Here is a 20,045-nt window from a genome sequence, read left to right as displayed (position 1 = left end):
AATGTTTAATTTACAGAACTGTTGATGCATTTTTTTCTGAGAAATACTCAATCCCTACCAGTCATCGAAATACACACAAATGCACATACTTACACAACCAAACTCATGAACACCTACACCAAACATGCGGAAATCCTCAACACAGGTTGACTGACACGTGCACAACTCATTTACCTGTGCATACACTTATGTTACTCGCTCCAGTTGGGCCTTGCCCATCAGTTCCAGGACATAAATCACATGACAACTGTCCATCCTTCTCCTGGTAAGTGCCGGCAGGACACGGAACACATTTCTCCTGCTGTCCATGGTAGAAGGATCCTGATGAGCAGCTAACTGAGAAACGAAAGTGCTGGTGAGGGGAATCGCAATAGCAAGAATTCACCGTAATACCTTTCTGTTTCTATTTTGGCCAACAATATTTTTTTAAAAATTAAAATATTTAAACATTTTATAAACAATTCCTGTGGGCATGCTAAAATGTCAAACACCTTTGAGCTGTGCAACACCCGGAGAAGATTCAGAAAGGACGAGCACTTAAATTGCCAAGGCATAGTAAGCTACGGGCCAAGTATTGGTAAATGGGATTAGTATAGTTTGGCATTTGATGGTCAGCATAAACATGGTGGGCCAAAGGGCTATTTCTGGGCTGTATGACTCTATGACTCTGTAAGTAGGAAATGCAGTGCAACGTTCTCCTCTATCATATGCCAGCATTTTCAATGGTAAAGGCAAATTGTATGTTTGCATGGCAGCATCGGCTTATTTGTATGTCTGAATTGGAAATTTCAGTTCTAATGATAAAATATAGCAATGCTAATATAACTAAGTACCCAACAGTTGTTTTCAATGGCCGTCATTCTATTTAATGTATTCATTTTCTAAGTTATTCTCCCACCATCAGCCCATCTCCACCAAACACTAGTGGGCAGTATGCTCCCTGTTCTCATTCGTTCTCTGTCTCTCTCTCTCTGTCTCTCTCTTTGTCTCTCTCTCTCTCTCTCGACATTTGTTGCCTGCTAACTCATCTTGTATTGATGAAGTCTTTTCCCCTTTACAATACAAATGGACAGTTTGTGTCCGTATGCTTCTCTATGAATGATTCCAAAATGAGAACTGGCCAATAAGCTACCAAGCTGGTCTGCTCTGTATATAACAGCTGTACGTTTAACAATCACTTTCAATCCTCATCTCTCCTATGATGAAAGCGATGATTTGTAGGGTTGCAGTTGTCCTCCTGTTTACATGCTTCAATGGCCATTATTTACATGCAAGCCTGGGCAGTAAATGTTAACAGCTTACTGGACCACATTCTGTCTTCACCCTCCATTCTGAAGTGTGCACCTCCAGCGAGGTATCACTGGAGAGTCATCAGGAACAGACATGTTGACAAATTCTTCCCAAACTAAGGGTGCTTAGGGTTTTGATTAGTGGACATCAATTAAGAGGACCAAACAGGATTTAGATCTTGGACGTCCGTAGCCTGAACAATTCGGCTACTTGCTGAGATAACCTGTTGCGTCCTTTGCAGGAAACACATGCCCATTTTTAGTTGCTTTATGCTTTGGGATTAATCTCTGGTTAACAACAAAATTGTCGCTTTTACTTTCTGAATGCACCAGGTACATTTTCTTTTCACGTATAATGAAAAAAAATATTTTCTGTTTTAATATTAGGTTGTGTTTTCAAGGCAGTGGGTACTTCATCAAAAGAAATTTCCAAGAATCATGCAATGATACAGTACGGAAGGAGGTAATTCAGCCCATCCAACCTTTGCTATTTTAGGACTTTGATCCTAAACAGTATTCTCTATTTCAAGAAGCCATTTGAAGAACAGGTATGGAAATGCAATCAAGCTGATGGCAGAGGGACAGAAACAGCAGACCTTAAGCTGATTGAAGAACAAGGTTATGGGTCTACTCAGGATGCCTGACCAAGTTGGAATGGTCGGACACTGAACGAGTGGAACAAGTGTCGCAAGCGGGATGTATCGCCCGAGTGTCATAAATGCAGCAATCTGCTTTATAGAGTTTTTTTATTGTCATGTGTTATTAGCTGCTTGCACTTTCCTGCAACATCAGTTTGATAAAGTCTGCAGTGACTTCACTGAAGTAGGTATTTTGTTTAACTTTAATTCAGAAAACTACCAAAATAAAAGTCAATCTATGTATTTCCTTAATTCATACAGCCAAGCAAGGTTTATGATTCACTGCCACCTCACTTATGTCACACACTTACCACATTTCCCATCCACCCACTCCTGCCCGATATTGCACGCCTCCTGTTTCTCTGGCGCTTTGGCTAACTTCTTTGCCACTTCGTATTCCGTCCCAGAGAAGCGAATGTGGAAGCGCTGCTGGTTGATTGATTTTTTCAAAGTTTTGATCGCAGATTTCAGTTTCTTCTCCATCTTCTGCCTCAGGCAGTTGATGTTGCAGCTGCCTGCAAGGAACGTTTTGCATTTTGTCAAAGTGATTTGGAGTAAATGAGCTGTGCAGGAGCTAGAGTACAAGAGCTGGAACAATCTCAGTCTGGGGTTCTCCTTAAATCGAGATCACGGAATGGTTTATGTGCAACATGGACAAAGGGGTGTCAACCCACTGGTGTGCGAGTTGCTCCTCACCGATTTTGTTGAGGCAAGGTCGAGAGGGCTCAGAGTGTGACAGGTGCAATGCTTGGAGCACTTACAGACAGTACTGCATTCGATAGCACCACCATTTAATAATAATAATCTTTATTAGTGTCACATGTAGGCTTACATTAACACTGCAATGAAGTTACTGTGAAAATCTCCTAGTCGCTACATTTGGGAACCTGTTCGGATACACGGAGGGAGAATTCAGAATGTCCAATTCACCTAACAAGTCTTTCTGGACTTGTGGGAGGAAACGGAGCACCCGAAGGAAACCCACGCAGACACGGGGATAACGTGCAGACTCCACACAGGTGCTTACCCAAGCCGGGAATCAAACCCGTGTCCCTGGCGCTGTGAAGCAACAGTGTTAATCACTGTGCTACCGTGCCACCCATTTCTTGTTTTGATAAGCATTAAGCACAATTAAAGTGAACTAGTGTAATTTTAAGCAAAGGAATTAATCTGCAGTACATTCATTTAGCATCAGTTCTCTGGGAAGGTATTTTCCTCAGATGTTACAAAATATTTGCAAACACATTATGACACCATATTGATTTTTACTTTGTACATGAGAAAGAATAAAATGCCTGCTGTGGTTTCAGTATAATTTAATGTTATCAGTTCTCTTCTGCACAAAGAAAATGTGACCCATTGTTGTAAAATTCAAGTTTTTGCAGCAATTTCAGCATTTATTCTTTTTTATTATTTCTTTTATTCTGTCCAAAGATGTGCGGGTTAGATAGATTGGCCATGATCAATTACCCCTTAGTGTCCAGAGATGTGCAGGTTAGGTTAAAGACTTACGGGGATAGGTTGGGGTGGATAGTGGAATGAACTTGGGTAGTGTGCTCTTTCAGGGGGTCGGTATAGACTTGATTGGCCGAATAGCCTCCTTCTGAACAGTAGGGATTTTATGATTCTATATCACTCCCATGAAGAACCTTGGAATGTATTAGAATGTTAAAGGTGCAATATAAATTTAGGTAATTGTTGTTGAATACAGAATGTGAAAGTAAATTGGGAATAAAATGCTTCTGAAGCAGGAGATTCCGAGGTCTCCGGAGGGGATCAGAGCCCTCAGTGGAGGGTTGGAGTTGCCTGTTTGCGGGGGTTTGCTCTGGCAGGCACAGGTACAAATGCCTGCACCTGCAGGATAGGCCAAGATCTTGCCTGGACGTAGCTGCCAAATTTCCTAAGACTTGGGTTGGCCACCTTCCTGGCTAATTAAAGCTGGAAGTGGATCGGTTGGAGACGGGTTTGGGCCAGAAATTGGACTTTATCGACTTGAATGCACCCAAACCCCACAAACCCCTGCTTCATCTTAACCCATCTGTCTTTTAAAAAAAATTTAGAGTACCCAATTATTTTTCCAATTAAGGGGCAATTTAGCGTGGCCAATTCACCTTGGGTTGTGGGGGTGAAACCCACGCAGACACGGGGAGAATGTGCAAACTCCACACGGACAGTGACCCTGGGCCGGGATTCGAACCCGGGTCCTCAGCGCTGTAGGCAGCAATGCTAACCACTGTGCCACCGTGCTGCCCTCCATCTGTCTTTTTTGATTAAAATTCCCTCATGACGAAATAAAAATTTGCAAACAAAAGTGTTGATTGTCTCATGTAAACAGGGATCAATTGTACCCTGCTGAGCAGCTTCAAGACAACATTCTGTGAATAGTCTTTCAAATTACTCTAAATCACCAATGAAAATTACAGAGAAGTAGCTGCCTCTATTTTAACTCCCGACCATGGTTAAGGATTTCTGGCTTTCCTGAGAACTGTGGCATGTTAATCCTTCCACTGAAGCCTGAACTCGTTGTTAATACTCTTTGAACAACAATTGCTTCCTTCATGCTGGTATCTGTTGTGACCGTCAGTCTCTCAAACCTACAGGTAGGTTAACATCAACCTACATGTACATTTGAGTAGGTTAATGGGAAAATATCACTGTAAACCCTCGGCATACACAAGAACAGATTTCAACAGTAAAGTCTAGCAACATTCAAGGAATTTGATTCCCATGAGCTGCGGTTAGTTTGGGGAGAAATTTATTATTTGATTAGTCTGTGTCTTTGAGGGATTATTCATACTTAAAATCTTTAGTGTTGGCACTCTAATGCGGACAATGTTCTTTCTAATAAATAGAATGCAACACAAAACTAAAAAGCCATTAATTGTGATCTTGCCTTGATTCTCACTATTGAATCAGAAGACTGGGGCTTAAGCGACATTACATACGAATAAGGAATAGCAGTAGGCCATTTGGCCGCTCACGCGTACTCTACCATTTAAATCTGCACCCCACACTGAAACTTCCCAGCATTCCCAGACTTAAGTACATAAATAGATCCAAACCTTTATGCACTACCGAGGGAATGCTGCATTATCAGAGATACCGGCTTTTGGATGAGACACCAAGTCATGACCCAGTCTACCTATTCATCGAATCATAGAAACCTTACAGTCCAGAAGGGAGGCCATTCGGCCCATTGAATCTCCACTGAATTTCTGAAAGAGTACTCCACTCCCCCACTCTATCCCTGTAATCCCACCTGACCTGCAAATCCCTGGGCAATTCAGCACGGTCAATCCACCTAACCTGCACTTCTTTGGACTGTGGGAAAGAAACCAGAGGAAATCCATGCAGACACGGGGAGATGTACAAACTCCACACAGTTACCCAAGACTGGAATTGAACCCAGGATCCTGGCACTCAGGCAGCAGTGCTAACCACTGTGCCACCATGCCGTAGACATAATATGAAGTTCAAAGAGCAATTCAAAGAGCACAGTGCGATCCCAGTATTCAGGCAGACATTCCTTACTCAATGAATATTCCCAAAAATCAGATTAACTGGTCATTCCTTTCAATTGCTATATGTGGAACTTGCTTTGCTGTTGCCTTTTCCTACATGGCAATAGTAAACCCATCAAAAATATTTCAACTGGTGTGAACCAGTTGCCTCCTCACCTCTATTCCTAGGGCAGCACGGTAGCATAGTGGTTAGCACAGTTGCTTCACAGATCCAGGATCCCAGTTTCGATTCCCGGCTGGGTCACTGTCTGTGTGGAGTCTGCACGTTCTCCCCGTGTCTGTGTGGGTTTCCTCTGGGTGCTCCAGTTTCCTCCCACAGTCCAAAGATGTACGGGCTAGGTGGACTGGCCATGCTAAATTGCCCTTTGTGTCCAGAAAATGTTAAGTGGGGGTTATTGGGTTACGGGGATAGGGTAGATATGTGGGCTTCAGTAGGGTGCCCTTTGTAAGGGCCGGTGCAGACTCGATTGGCCGAATGGCCTCCTTCTGCATTGTAAATTCTATGAAATTCTATGAATTCCTGATGATATATGATGTGCTTTGTAATCTACAGAGCAGCTCCATCACACAAGGAAGAGAGATGACTGTATAAGATTTGGATTACTGTACCATTAAGTCAGAAAGCCAGACTCAAACTTCAAAATGAGAAATTAAAAAAAACCAAAATACTAGAAATCTGAAGTAGGAATAGAAAGAGCTGGAAGCACAATAGGCATTTGTGGAGAAAGCAGTCGATATTTTGGGTTCATTGCTTCCCTTCAACAGAAATGAAGAGTCAAAGTCTCAAAGCTCAGGAGGAATTGTCCGCACTAAATCTATGTTGGAACAGTGGGACCATTTGTGAGAATGGTGAAAGATCAAACATTCCCAGAGCAATTATCACCCCACGTCCGGGCTCCCTGACTAATCAGAATGGAAAGTGGGATGAATGCATCCATCCTGTTTTAGGAAGGACTTCAAATTCAAAAGGATTATGATATGGTTACAACACTCCACCAGCACTAGGATTCCTGAGGCACCAGCACCCACGGGAATGGAGAGGAGCCCTGTTCCTCAGGTCTCTCATTCTTATCTGAATGACTTGCTGTCGGATCTGAGGAACTGCAATAGGTGATCTTTCCTACGAACAGGAGGAAAGAGACCAGCCTCTCCAGGTGTGAAGGGAAGGGGCCATGAATGTTAGCAATGGAAGTTTGGGCTCTCCAACATGAAAACAGTACACCAACAAGATCCAGGATCGCAGGAGGGTGGGAAAGGCGAGTGTTGTGATATTCTCAGGCCCCAATCTCCAAATCTGCCCTTCCCAAATTTCTCCTACATAGCACTTCTTGCAGATCCACTCATTCCTCTCTCTCCACACATCTTGTCACATCCTCATCAGAACATCCTGCACTCACAATCACCCTCATCATATTGTCCTCTCACACTCAGATCTCCCAGTCACAAGCCACAAATGTCGCCCTTCTCTCGTCTCCATGCAAGGCCACTGCAAACAGTCACACCTCTCTGTTTTATCTCCTTGCAGAAGTAGAGAACACACAGTCTTGGGGAGTGGTAGAGACTTGGGGGAAGGACAGACTGTGGGAGGGAGTGGTTTGTCCTCAGATGGCCAATGACAATGCGTGCCCACCTGTTCCAGGAGGCTGCAGGCATCAATAGCGACCTGACAGGAGAGCCTGAGGCACTGGTGCTCAGACATGTTGAGACTCGGGGGGGTGGGGGGGGGGGGGGTGGGGGGGGGGGGGGGGGGGGGGGGTGTCGGGCGGCGGCGCACAGCGGTGCAGTGGTTAGCACTGCTGCCTCAAGGAATCGAGGACCCGTGTTCAATCCTGGACCCGGGTCACTGTCTGTGTGGAGTTTGCACATTCTGCCCATGTCTGTGTGGCTCTCACTCTCACAACCCAAAGATGTGCAGGAGAGGTGGATTGGCCACGTTAAATTGCCCCTTAATGGGAAAACAAATTAATTGGGTACTTTTAATTTATTTAAAAAAAAAGACATGTTGGGACTGATGGTCCTCTGCCTGTAGGCCTTTGCGTTGGGGTCTTGCCTACCTCTAGATGAATCTCTGTATCCATCTGCAGCAGTTGGCAGAGGTGTGGCTTTCTGTCCCTTAGCAGAGATGAAAAATGGAGCTGCATAAGGTGCTCCCATGCTGTGGTGAAGGCTGTTAAGCAGGGAAGTGTAGCTGAAGGTGAGTGAGGTGCTAAACAGGGCGTAGTGCCTTCCAAAAAATTAACAACCAGCTGAGCGATAGCACTCTCTAGAGAGAGGATGTGCTTTGAACAGCAGCCTCTCACCTGCCCATGGATGCAGCTCTTCAGTTTCAGTGATCAAAGCCTTCCCAGCTTATCAGTGAAAAAGCTTTCCCCACTGTGCGCTCACCGAGTGACCCCAGGTGAGTTGTTTCTGGCAGGTTGGGAAACAGGTGCCACGGCTAAAAATTCCAGAATTGCTGGTTGAAATTATTTTTAATTAGTTTTGTAATTACTTCAATTTCTTACTGACAGAGGCAGTTTCAGTCTGACCTCGCAGAAACCCGGGAGAGGGCAGGATAAAGTTGGGATGCTGATCCAATGTCAATTTCAGGGAATTTAATTCCCTACACATACATTAAGCCACCTTTCCTTGCCTGAGAAAATTCCCCCATTGACTCTCCTTTCCACAGATGCCGACTGACTTCCTGGACATTTCCAGCTTTTTCTCAGAAGGATAAAATTCTGGAATAAGTGTGACATTTGTCCTATGCGAAAATTGGACAATTGTGGTCTGTTATCAATTTCCATCTGCCTGAATTCTTCTGGGATGTTTGTTTCTGATCCATGAGAGTCAGACACTTAAGTGGCCTGTATTTAGCTGTGAGCCTGGATAGTCAGTGATGCTCAACCCGCATGAGGTACGCGAGTCCCTGCCCAATTGGCCTCAATGACACCAGCATTGCCAGCAATGGACAGTGATCGGAAATGGGACGCCAGAGTTGATTTGCCCTTCCTGAACCCAGAAGCCAACAGCAACAGGCGTACTGCTACCCTGGCTGAGGCCAGGATCAAACATTGAGCCTCCTCAAGAATTCACCCCAGTTATTCACCAGTAAACACGTTTCACTGCTTTTTATATTCATTGTAAAAACTAAAAAACAACAACCGCAAATGAAAAATCCTCCTTCACCTGTTATATCTTCCTTCCTTATTTCTGCTTCAAAGTCCAGTGTTATTCGGGTCACTTCTTTTCCTGGGGGATTGCGGGTCCGTCGACCTTTCGCTTTCTTGGAAGAATCACATTTTAGGTTCACAAAGGTAACTTGACAGTTGTCGGTACAAGGGAAGGCACCTCCTTCATAATAAGGCAATGAAACAAAGCAAGCACAGTGAGTGATGCCAGCAGGCATTGAAGACAACTCAAACACAAAGAATATATATTATCTTCTCTCTGGTGTCCTGCCCAATATTTATCACAAAATGAATGGTTCCGTAGCTAATTACACCACTCGATGTAAGGGCATAGTAAGACCCAGAGGAATCACACCACCCAATGCTGGGACTGTACCTAGCACAGTGAGAGCCAGACCAATCACATCACCTGATGCTGGGACTGTACCTTACACAGCGAGACCGAGACCAATCACACCACCCAATGCTGGGACTGCACCTGCTAGAGTGAGACCCAGACCAATCACACCACCCGAAGCTGGGACTGTACCGGCAAAGTGAGACCCAGACCAATCACACCACCCAATGCTGCGCCTGTAGGGCACAGTGACACCCAGACCAATCACACCATCCAATGCTGGGACTGTAACTGGCACAATAAGACACAAACCAATCACAGCACCCAATGCTGGGACTATACCTAGCACAGTGAGACCCAGAACAATCATACCACCCGATGCTGGGACTATACCTGGCACAGTGAGACCCAGAACAATCATACCACCCGATCCTGGGACTGTACCAAGATCAGGTGCAGAGCAATTAATAATGATTTACCAATAATCTAACTGAAGCAGGAACTGACAGGCCTGAGGACAAAAGGGACTAAAATGAAAAATAAATCTATGGAACAAACTAGTGATTGGTGTCAAGTGTTTTGTACCTGTGATAATTGGGCGCCCACTGTCCTGCTTTCCCTTAATGCGTGGATGAAGGTGACACTTGGCATCTTTAATCTTGAAGGAAGCTCTTTGTTTGACTGGGGGAGCTAAAGTCTCTAAAAGGAAACGAGAGCATTTAAAGACATCTTAAAGCAGCATTTAAATACAAACTGAGTGGCCTTTCATTCAGTATTCTGCTTCCTTTGTTCACTTCATATTAGAGGCACATAGAGCAGGGTGGAGACAGCAGAGAGCATTTGTGAATTGGCACCCCCGATTCACATAGGAACATAAGAAATGCGAGTACGATTGAACCTGCTCCATCATTTTTGAAAAGCACTGCTGAACTTTTACTTCAACTCTACTTTCCTGCAATCATGATGATGGAGGAAAAACTGAATTACATACGGACATGCTGAACATGCTGAGGATGTAAATTCAGTACAGTACATCCACCGGTTCCCCTTTAACCACAGCACCTCCTGCCGGTGACATCATCTGGTTCATGCCCAGAAAGGGTGGGAACCTGGGGCGAAATTCTCCCCTACCCGGCGGGGCGGGGGGTCCCGGCGTTGCGGAGTGGCGTCAACCCCACTCCGGCGTCGGGCCTCCCCAAAGGTGCGGAATTCTCCGGGGGGGGTTGGAGAATTCCACCCCTGATTACCACGAAATGGACTACATTTAAATATTATTATATGGCTTAACGCTGTTGCTTCCAGGAGCATTGAATATTCCCCCCCTGCCAGCATGATGTCACACTGGCAGGAATCACCACTGGTTTCCAAAACCAGAAATCAGTCTTGATGACCATGCTGGGGAGGCAGAGGTGAATATTGCCCCTGGCGATGAGGGACATGACTGGACAGTCCCTGGCACTGCCAGATTGACAGGGGGCACTGCCAGAGGACAGTGTCGCGGACGTAACCAGGGGAGTGTTCCCATTATATGGGGGTGGGTGCTGTGACTGCATGGTGGTGGGGATGGGGCGGACACAGAATGGGGCCGATGCTGGCTAAGATGGAGGGGGAGGTGTTGGGTCACCACGCTGCTGCGTGGTGTGTGGGGGAGTTGTTGGCCCAACCATTGAGTGTTACGGGGGAGGTTGACCATCTGTGTTCAATGGTTGGGGGTGTTTCCTTGTATGCTGGGGGTCCCGATATCCGGGTTGGGTGGGAAGGGTGGAGGGTCATTCCTTTCACTTTGAGATCGGGGTGCTCTTTATAAACAGACCTGGCTAGAAAAGGCAGCTGGGAAACCAGTGAGTTTCACCCAGCTTTTCATGCCTGATCCAGCACTCTAAAATTCCACCCAACATCTTTAATAATAGCGTCTAACATTTTCCCCAGTGACGGACATTAGGCCAACTGGCCGGTAGTTTCCAGTTTTCAGTCTCCTTCCCTTTTTGAATAACGAAGTTACATTTGCATGGAACTTTCCCAGAATCTGGGGAATTTTGGAAAATGAAAAGCAATGCATCAACTATCTCATAAGCCACTTCTTTAAAGGCCATATGGTGAAGTCCACCTGGACCTAGGGATTTGAGGCCCGCAGCCTCAACAATTTGCTCAATGCCACTTTCCTGGTGATTGTCATTTTCCTGAGTTCCTCCCTCTCTTCCATTTCCTAAAGGGGATTGAAGAATAAATGGGCAAATGCCTATTCCCCGACAGCGAGTGCATCTGGAGTGCGACCTTCTACCAGGACCAGTGAAAGTGGGAGTTGTCCCAAATCTTCTTGCGGACGGGGTCAATCTGCTCCACAGCAATGACCGAGTAGGGCTAGAGGTGATAGCATCCCCTGTGGTCTCAGAGAAGACCACTGTGGTCAAGGAAACAAAACAGCTGCAGGAGAAAGTGCCTGACATTTTCCTAGACGGTGGGGTAGCCTGGTCCATGGTCAAAGATGTTTCATCAGAGGAAGCTGAAGTGGCACTGCAGGCAGAAGACCCTCCAGTCTGGTTATGTGAAACCTTTTCCAGGAGTCTAGAAGCCCCAAAGGATGTAGTAAATAAATCTTCCTTGGAACGGCCCAGCAAGCTGACCTGCAGTTCAATGCCTTCACTCAGCCTGCTCACACTGAAGGCATGGCAGGAGCAAACCCGGAATGCTACTACATTAAAACTGAGCTGCTGATGAGGAAATGGAGACCCCCACACCCCTCACAGACCTGCAAATGGACAGTAATCCCCCAGGTAGTAGTGCCATTGAGGTCCATGGGGAAATCCTGTGGCTAACCCACAAAAGTCCGATGGCTGGACATGATGGTATACACAAAAGCCAAGCTCACATCAGTCAGCATTTCCATTGATCACACCTCCGCAGGGATGTGGTGAGGCTTTGCAGAACCTGGCAGGTGGAAAAACCCTAACCCGCAATATGACCTGCTACGATGCCCGTTTCTGGAGAACCCTTCAGCAAGGTATTAGTGGACAGTGTGGGGGCTCTAGCCAAAAGCTGAGGGGGCCACAGATATACCCTGACCACCATGGATAAGACTACCCACCTACCAGAGGCTGTCCCCCTGAGAACCAGAACTGCCAAAACTGTGATAGGGAAACTGACCCAATTCTTTACCATGTATGGTCTGCCGATCAGGATCCGGTCATATCAGGGCTCAAATTTCATGTCCAATATTTCAGGAAGTTGTCAGTAACCTGGGCGTGACCCAGCTGGCGTCTTCAGTGCATCACCCTCAGTCACAAGGGGGTGCTAGAACGGTACCACCAAACCCTCAAAACAATGATTAGGGCATACTGCCATGAGCTCCCCCATAAGCAGGATAAAGGACTATGTTTCCCTTTACTCGTAACCAGGTGCTCACCCAATGAGTCCACCAGTTTTACTCTGTTTAAATTTGCTTACAGGCACCAAGCGTGAGGGACTCTGCAACTGGACGGCAAGGTGGCACCATGGACCTGATTTCGATTCTGGCCTTGGGTGGCTGTGTGGAATTTTCACGTTCTCCCCGTGTCTGCGTGGGTTTCTTCCAGGTGCTCCGGATTCCTCCCACAGTCCAAAGATGTGCAGGTTAGGTGGATTGGCCATGGTAAAAATTGTCCCTTAGTGTTCAAAGGTGTGCAGGTTAGGTGGGGTTATGGGGCAGGGTGGGGGAGTGGGCTTCAGGAGGGTGTCCTTTCAGAGAGTCGGTGTACACTCGATGGGCCAAATGGCCTCCTTCTGCACTGTAGGATTCTATGGGAACTAATCATGAAAATGTTTTTTAGAGCAGAAGGAGGAACTCTCCATGTTGGACTATGTAACTGTGTTCTGGGAGCAGCTCATGAGAGCCTGTGTGCCACGCAAGAACACTTCTTGTTCTTCAAGAACAAAATCTCCCTGACAGCTATGAAAAATAGGCAGACAAACATGCCGAGGTTTGAAGCTTTCAGCTAGGAGACTCTGTCTTAGTGCTCCTACCATACTAGGTGAACCCTTACAAGCCCAATACAGTGACCCGTACAGATTAGTAAAAAAGCTTGGGGACATGAACTACCTAATCAGACACCTGATCAGGGAAAAAAGCAAAGGCTGTGTCAAAAACAAAGAACAAAGAAAAGTATAGCGTAGAAACAGGCCCTTCGGCCCTCCAAGCCTGCGCCGACCATGCTGCCCATCTAAACTAAAATCTTCTACACTTCTGGGGTCCGTATCTCTCTATTCTCATCCTCTTCATGTATTTGTCAAGATGCCCCTTAATCGTTACTATTGCCCTGCTTCCACCACCTCCTCCGGCAGCAAATTCCAGGCACCCACTACCCTCTGTAAAAAACCTGCCCCATAGTAATTGACCCCTCTACCCTGGGAAAAAGCCTCTGACTATTCACCCTGTCTATGCCCCTCATAATTTTGTAGACCTCTATCAGGTCACCCCTCAACCTCCTTCACTCCAGTGAGAACAAACCAAGTTTACTCAACCTTTCCTCAGAGCTAATGCCCTCCATACCAGGCAACATCCTGGTAAATCTCTACTGCACCCTCTCTAAAGCCTCCACATCATTCTGGTAGTGTGGCGACCAGAATTGAACACTATACTCCAAGTGTGGCCTAACTAAGGTTCTATACAGCTGCAACATGACTTGCCAATTTTTATACTCAATGCCCCGGCCAATGAAGGCAAGCATGCCGTATGCCTTCTTGACTACCTTCTCCACCTGTGTTGCATCTTTCAGTGACCTGTGGACCTGTACACCTAGATCTCTCTGACTGTCAATACTCTTGAGGATTCTACCATTCACTGTATATTCCCTACAGGGGGGTTTATCTCCACGCCGGCCATCGCGGACCGTTACACCGTCCGGCGCGGAGGAATAGAGTCCCCCCATGGCACAGGCCCCGCCGCGGATTGGTGGGCTCCGATCGCGGGCCAGGCCACCATGGGGGCACCCCCCCAGGGCCAGATACCCCCCACCCCCCCACGAGGACCCCAGAGGCCGCCCGCAGAGCCAGGTCCCGCCAGTAAGTACCTGTCGTAACATACGCTGGTGGGACTGGCCCATTGCGGGCTGGAGAATCACCGGGGGGTTGGAAAACTGCATTGATTGGGTCCGCAAAGCAGCCTGTGTCACAACAATAGATTTACTAAAGTGATTCTAGCAGGTTCCATTGACAGCCCGCAGGATGACATCTCCGCTTTTGTGACTCCAGACAGTTTATACCAGCTGGGTATGCCCTTTGGGTTCCAAAATGCCCTAGCTACCTTCCAAAGGCTGATAAACCAGGTAGTGTTGGCTTATCCAATTGTGTAGTGTACGTGGGTGACCTCCTTGTGTACAGAAACACCCGAGAAACCCACTTGGAGCAACTGGAAGCCCTTTTCCAGAGTGTACAGTCAACTGACCTACTGGTCAATCTCACACAGAGCGAGTTCACTGCGGCTAAAGTGACCTATCTAGGACACATGATGGGTCAATGACAGATATTACCCAGGGTGCCACGTTACAAGCCATTTGCCAGTTCTTCATTCCCACCATAAAACGGGAAGTCATGAGACCGCAGGTTCGTTCCAAACTTCAGCACAGTGGCCTTTCTGCTAACAGACCCACTACAGAATAAAGTAAAGATAGAATGGACTGAGAAAAACTGAAGGCCATTTTAATAGGTCAGCCTGTGCTTGTAGCCCTGGACTTTAAAGTAGCCATTGATATGAGTGACATTGGGGTAGGAGTTGTCCTCCTATAGAAGGACGCAACTGGAATAGAGCCACCAATCGGTTACTTCTCTAAGAAACTAAACAAGCAGCAGAAATTATATTCCACAATAGAGAAGGAAACCCTTGGGTTATCAATTGTCCTTAAACACTTTGAGAAATATGTTTAAAACGGGTACAGAGAGTCCACAGTCTATATCAACTACATTCCGTTAGCTTTTGTGGAAAGCTTTAAGACCTAGAATGCTAGGTTATTCCATTGGAGTTTATTCCTCCAACTATATCACTTAAAAATCCCCCACATTCCTGGAAAATCAGGTGTGATTGCAGACACCCTGTCCAGAACTTAAGGGATCACAGTTAGAAGTGAAACGATAATACTGACCAAGAAGATACTGACTGTTGCTAATAAAATGAGTGTGCGCGAGCGTTTGTTGTTTTATATATTTTTTTCTTTTTATAATGAAATGAGAACAAATCTCATTTAATTCTGGTGAAGCAGGGGGATTGGCGGAGGGGGAAGAGGAGAAGGAAAGGTCATGGTGATGGAAGAAAAACTCCAAATTACAAATGGACAGACTGGGCGGTATTCTCCCCCCCCCAAAACGCCGGGTGGGAGAATCGCCGGGGCACCGCGTAAATCGCGCCACGCCGTCCCGACCCCCGCATGCCATTCTCCCACCCTCCCGAAACCAGCGCTGCGCGAATCGCGCCCGGCCGCTCGCAGAATTGCCAGAAACGGCGAGCGCCGATTCTCCGGCCCAGATGGGCGAGCGGATGCTCCAACACCTCAGGTTCCCACTGGCACCGTCCACCCCTGGTCGCTGCCGGCGGGAACTGTGCGGGAACGCTGGGGGGGGGGGGGGGAGGCAGGTGGGGGGCGGAGGCGGGCTCCTTTACAGGGGGGGGGGGGCCTCCGATGGGGTCTGGCCCGCGATCGGCGGGCCGGCCTCTCCCGCCCCCCGGGCCTACCTCCTTCTGCGGCCAGCCCCAGAACACCGGCGCCATGTTGGTGAGGGGCCGGCGTGCATAAGAAGTTTCTCGCGCATGCGCAGGATGGCGCGGCCCAACTGCGCATGCGTAGGAATGAGCTGCCCCAACTGCGCATGCGCGGGTTGGCACGGCGCTCATTTGGCACCGCATAGGGACGCTGGAGTGGCGTGAACCACTCCAATGCCATGCTGGCCCCCTGTGGGGGCCAGAATAGGTTGTGCCCAGGACCTGTTCACGCCGTCGTGAAACGCGACGCTGTTCACGATGGCGCGGGCACTTAGTCCCAGGAACGGAGAATACCGCCCACTGAACTTTTAAATAAGACGTGGTTTTAAAAATGGACACACAAGCCAAAGATGGCTGAGGATGTAAATTCAGTCATTGGCTGAGTTGCTGGTGGGCAATATGAAGAGAAGGACAATGGGACCACACAAGAGCGCATCAAAACCATGAAAGCCATACAGAAACCAACAATCATCGCCTGTGGAGACAATGGGAGCTGATTATCACCTCAGCAGGAACTATCCTGTGAGCAATGCCCCATTTCAGGTTGTGGATTTTTACCTTCCAGAAATATACAAAGACTGGGATAAAAACCAGCTAAAAATCTTGGTCAGGATTAACTAGTGCTGGATGTGTTAGTGTGTGACAACAGGAGGAAAGATAGCAGCAGACCCCTGAAAATATTTGCAGGTCACTCTGTCTGATTGTTGAAGCATGCCAAGCCAGCAGAGAAGCCACAGCTGAAGAGGAAACAGGACAGCTTCTCAGCTACACCACAGAACACTGGAATCTCAAAACCAACTATTCACCTGATTGATGTACCATCAATTGGACGCGAGGCACGATGAAGATCCAAACTTTGGCTTTAATCAGCTAGTTGTTAACCCGACTACAGAGAAAGGCCGACCGCCGGGAACTCTGGGTACTTATACCCCGCCTCTCAACCAATTGGTGAGCAGTCACATGACTAGTCCCAGCCAATCAGACGAGAGGCACATGACCAACCAGAGCCAATGGGAAACCAATGCTCTGCACCAATGGCAGTGCTCCCATTCATACCACCACACTGATCAAGTCAACGCTACTGGAATCGCAACTGCTGCAATGTTCCGCCATCTACCCCTCGCGGACAAGTCAAAGACTGATTTGATGTTTATTTTTACTTACTCAATTCTCATTTCCAATCTGTATGAATGTATATCCATGTGCTTTATCACTTGTTAGTAGCTAATAAACTCACTCTTTCTTTAACTCAAAAAGCATGGTTAACGTATCTACTTTTAAAGCCTAAATGTTGGGACTGGGAAAAGATATCGGCAAGGGAAGGTATCCTTTTTGAATTAATCTTGTTGCAACCAACAGAGGGGGTTGAATAAAGAAAGGAAGCTAGTCCACTCCTCCTCACCCGGGGTATAACAATTTGGGGGTATCCCATCTGGAATTTTAACAAATTGGGCGAACCTTACCTGGGAACTAGTCATAACTCTGCCCTATTCCATATCACTCCATTCCCTTAGAGTCAAAACATCCAATGACCCTCTGTCTTGAATATGCTCAATGACTGTGTGCACACAGTGTTTTGGGTGAGGGAATTGCAAAGATTCACAAATGTCTGAGCTAAGAAATGTCACCTCATTTCAGGGCTAAATGGCTGATCTTTTATCCCGAGACTCTGACCCCCAGTTCCAGACTCTCCACCCTTGGGATATAGCTTCTGGCATTAACTATGCCAAGCCCTCTAAAGATTTTATACAAGTATATTATAATGTGATCACCTCTCATTCTTCTGAACAGCAGAAAAAATAAGCCCAATTGACTTAATGCCCCCTCATTGGACAAATGTCTTCTTCTGGGAAGTAATCCAGTGAAACATACGTCGCGCTCTGTCCAAGGGGAGTGTACCCTACCTTGGCTAAGGAGACCAAAACTGTACACAGTTTCTTCAGCTGTGGTCTCAGCAAAGGCCTGCACAGTTTCAGCAAGGCTTCCTTCCATCTTGTACTGTGACCCCCTTTGCAGGAAAGACTAATAGTCCTGCAGTTTGGGAGTGCTTATTAGGTCAGCAAGTCCTGCACAACTTTGTGCTGATCTCTCCCCAAATTCCCAAGATGTTCTGCTATTTACACAGTCCTGTGCCAGGAATGCTGATTGAGAAAACCTTCCCCAGGGAATGTCGTGGAATCAGCCATTGCTATACTGTTGCTCCATAATTACAAACTCAATCTTGGAACAATAAAAAAAACGTTGATGCTAAATACTGAAGCTCTGAACAAAATGTCTTAGGTCAACAAAAGCTTTTCAGCAGTACTTACAAGAGCAGCCCGACATTTTGGCAGGGGCTTACCTACACAGCCTGTGATGTTGGTGTTCTGTTGCTGTTGGGCACCGGCCCTCCTTATAGGAGCCCCACAGCTCACAGTGTAACTGTTATCAGAACCTGACAGAAATGAGAGACAGTATTAAGAAACAGAGGGATGGACTGGTATTCATTGATCTCGAATCAATGCGGAAAAGATGCACAGGATACTCTAACAGAGGTACAATTCTCACTGTCCAATGTTCTCTCTTCCCTCCTAAAGGGGGTGACTCATATTGCTAACACGGTTCCATGGCACTGGACACCCTCGGGCACCAGGCCCAGATTACCACTCTTCACTCACAAAGTTACACAATTAGCTTTGGCAGGTTTTCCGACATAGACAAATTTCAATATTCAACCTGTCTAACTTGATAGTCTTGCGCGCACACACATACACGCACACACGTGTACACACACACGCTTATGCGCATGTGCATGCATGTGAATACCCACACATATCCATGCGCAGACACCTGCACACACACAGACATGCATGTGCATACATGCACGCAAACACACAAGCACATGTTTCAGTTGACTTTCTGAAAACACCGGCCCCATCCCTGTGGGAATACTGAAGCTAACTGCTGTGCCTTTGACTCTATAGGGAGCAGGGCTCAGTGGATTGTTCTGTAGAGGGTTGACATGGATTTAATTGGGGTCATGTGACCTCATTCTGTACAATTATGACCCTAAGTTATTTAGCTAAAGTAATTAACTCAGTAGGAACTGGGTCCACATTTTTGCAAAGTTAGGTTGCCTTTAAAAATGGCAGGCAGAAGAACGTTCCACCTTCATTTCCGGCAAGTCCCACTTTTGTTGGTGGAGAGGAGAATGGGGTGTGAATCACACAGGCAGGAAACCCAAATCGCAATCAGTGCCAAGTTCAAAACAGACCTCATTTTGCCTGTTCCAAGGGCCTCAATCCACAGTGTGGGACTCACAAATTGATGAAGAAGTAAAGGCGGTGATTCCACCACAGCGTCCGCTGTCAGCAGATGAGATACTCGTCAGCGAGATCTTGTTTCCCGATTTGACACACCCGTGGCCGGTGATATAATGAGGTCACGCCCACAAAGGGTGAGTACCTAACTTTAATAATAATAATAATAATCGCTTATTGTCACAAGTAGGCTTCAATGAAGTTACTGTCAAAAGCCCTTAGTCGCCACATTCCGGCGCCTGTTCGGAGACACCGGTACGGGAATTGAACCCGCGCTGTTGGCATTGTTCTGCATTACAAGCCAGCTGTTTAGCCCACTGTGCTCACCCAGCCCCTTATGTAAATAGATTTACATAATTTTAATCTTATTACCGAGCCCTCACCCCCCCTCCAGCCACATGATCCACCCCCCCCCCCCCCCCCCCCACTGAATATTCAAACCTCGCCGACGTGACGTAATGTGGGTGAGGTTTACAACAGGTTTGGAAAAATGGCAATCAGTTGATTCCCTCGGTGCCGGCGAGATCACGTTTCCTGGTTTTACATTCCCCTCGCTGGTGACTTCAACAGTTCACACCCACAAAGGGCGAGAACCTAATTTTAATGTTTGGGCATACATTTTTTTAAATATAAATTTAGAGTACCCAATTCACTTTTTCCAATTAAGAGGCAATTTAGCGTGGTCAATCCACCTACCCTGCACATCTTTGGGTTGTGGGGGTGAAAACGATGTGGTTTTAGCATACATTTTAATGTCGTAATGTCATTAGCCAGCCACCTCCCCGCCAGATAAACCCCACTCACTGAATATTCAAACTTTGCCGACATGACATTACATCAGCAAGGTTTACTAGTTACTTTTTTTTTAAAATTTAGAGTATCCAATTATTTTTTCCAATTAAGGGGCAATTTAGCATGGCCAATCTACCTAGCCTGCACATCTTTGGGTTGTGGGGGCGAAACCCACGCAAACATGGGGAGAATGTGCAAACTCCACACAGACAGTGACCCAGAGCCGGGATCGAACCTGGGACCTCGGCGCCGTGAGGCTGCAGGGCTAACCC

At 46.9% G+C, this 20,045-nt stretch overlaps 1 protein-coding gene across 2 annotated transcripts in view; it reads right to left on the bottom strand.

Moving 5' to 3' along the window:
• Nucleotides 1-20,045, bottom strand: part of scube3 (signal peptide, CUB domain, EGF-like 3) — a 413,853-nt gene that overhangs the window by 28,734 nt on the left and 365,074 nt on the right. For both annotated transcript variants that reach the window (XM_038819916.1, XM_038819917.1), the window contains 5 exons: nucleotides 18,024-18,116; nucleotides 9,541-9,654; nucleotides 8,617-8,781; nucleotides 2,239-2,442; nucleotides 175-336 (listed from right to left, as the gene is read on the bottom strand). In XM_038819916.1, coding sequence (XP_038675844.1) covers nucleotides 175-336; nucleotides 2,239-2,442; nucleotides 8,617-8,781; nucleotides 9,541-9,654; nucleotides 18,024-18,116 — 738 coding nt within the window. The remainder of the gene's footprint in view (nucleotides 1-174; nucleotides 337-2,238; nucleotides 2,443-8,616; nucleotides 8,782-9,540; nucleotides 9,655-18,023; nucleotides 18,117-20,045) is intronic.

This window comes from Scyliorhinus canicula, chromosome 15 (genome assembly GCF_902713615.1).
Source record: "Scyliorhinus canicula chromosome 15, sScyCan1.1, whole genome shotgun sequence".
Lineage (NCBI taxonomy): Eukaryota > Metazoa > Chordata > Chondrichthyes > Carcharhiniformes > Scyliorhinidae > Scyliorhinus > Scyliorhinus canicula.
Note: the sequence above shows the minus strand (reverse complement) of the source record. Positions and strands in the feature narration are given on the sequence as shown.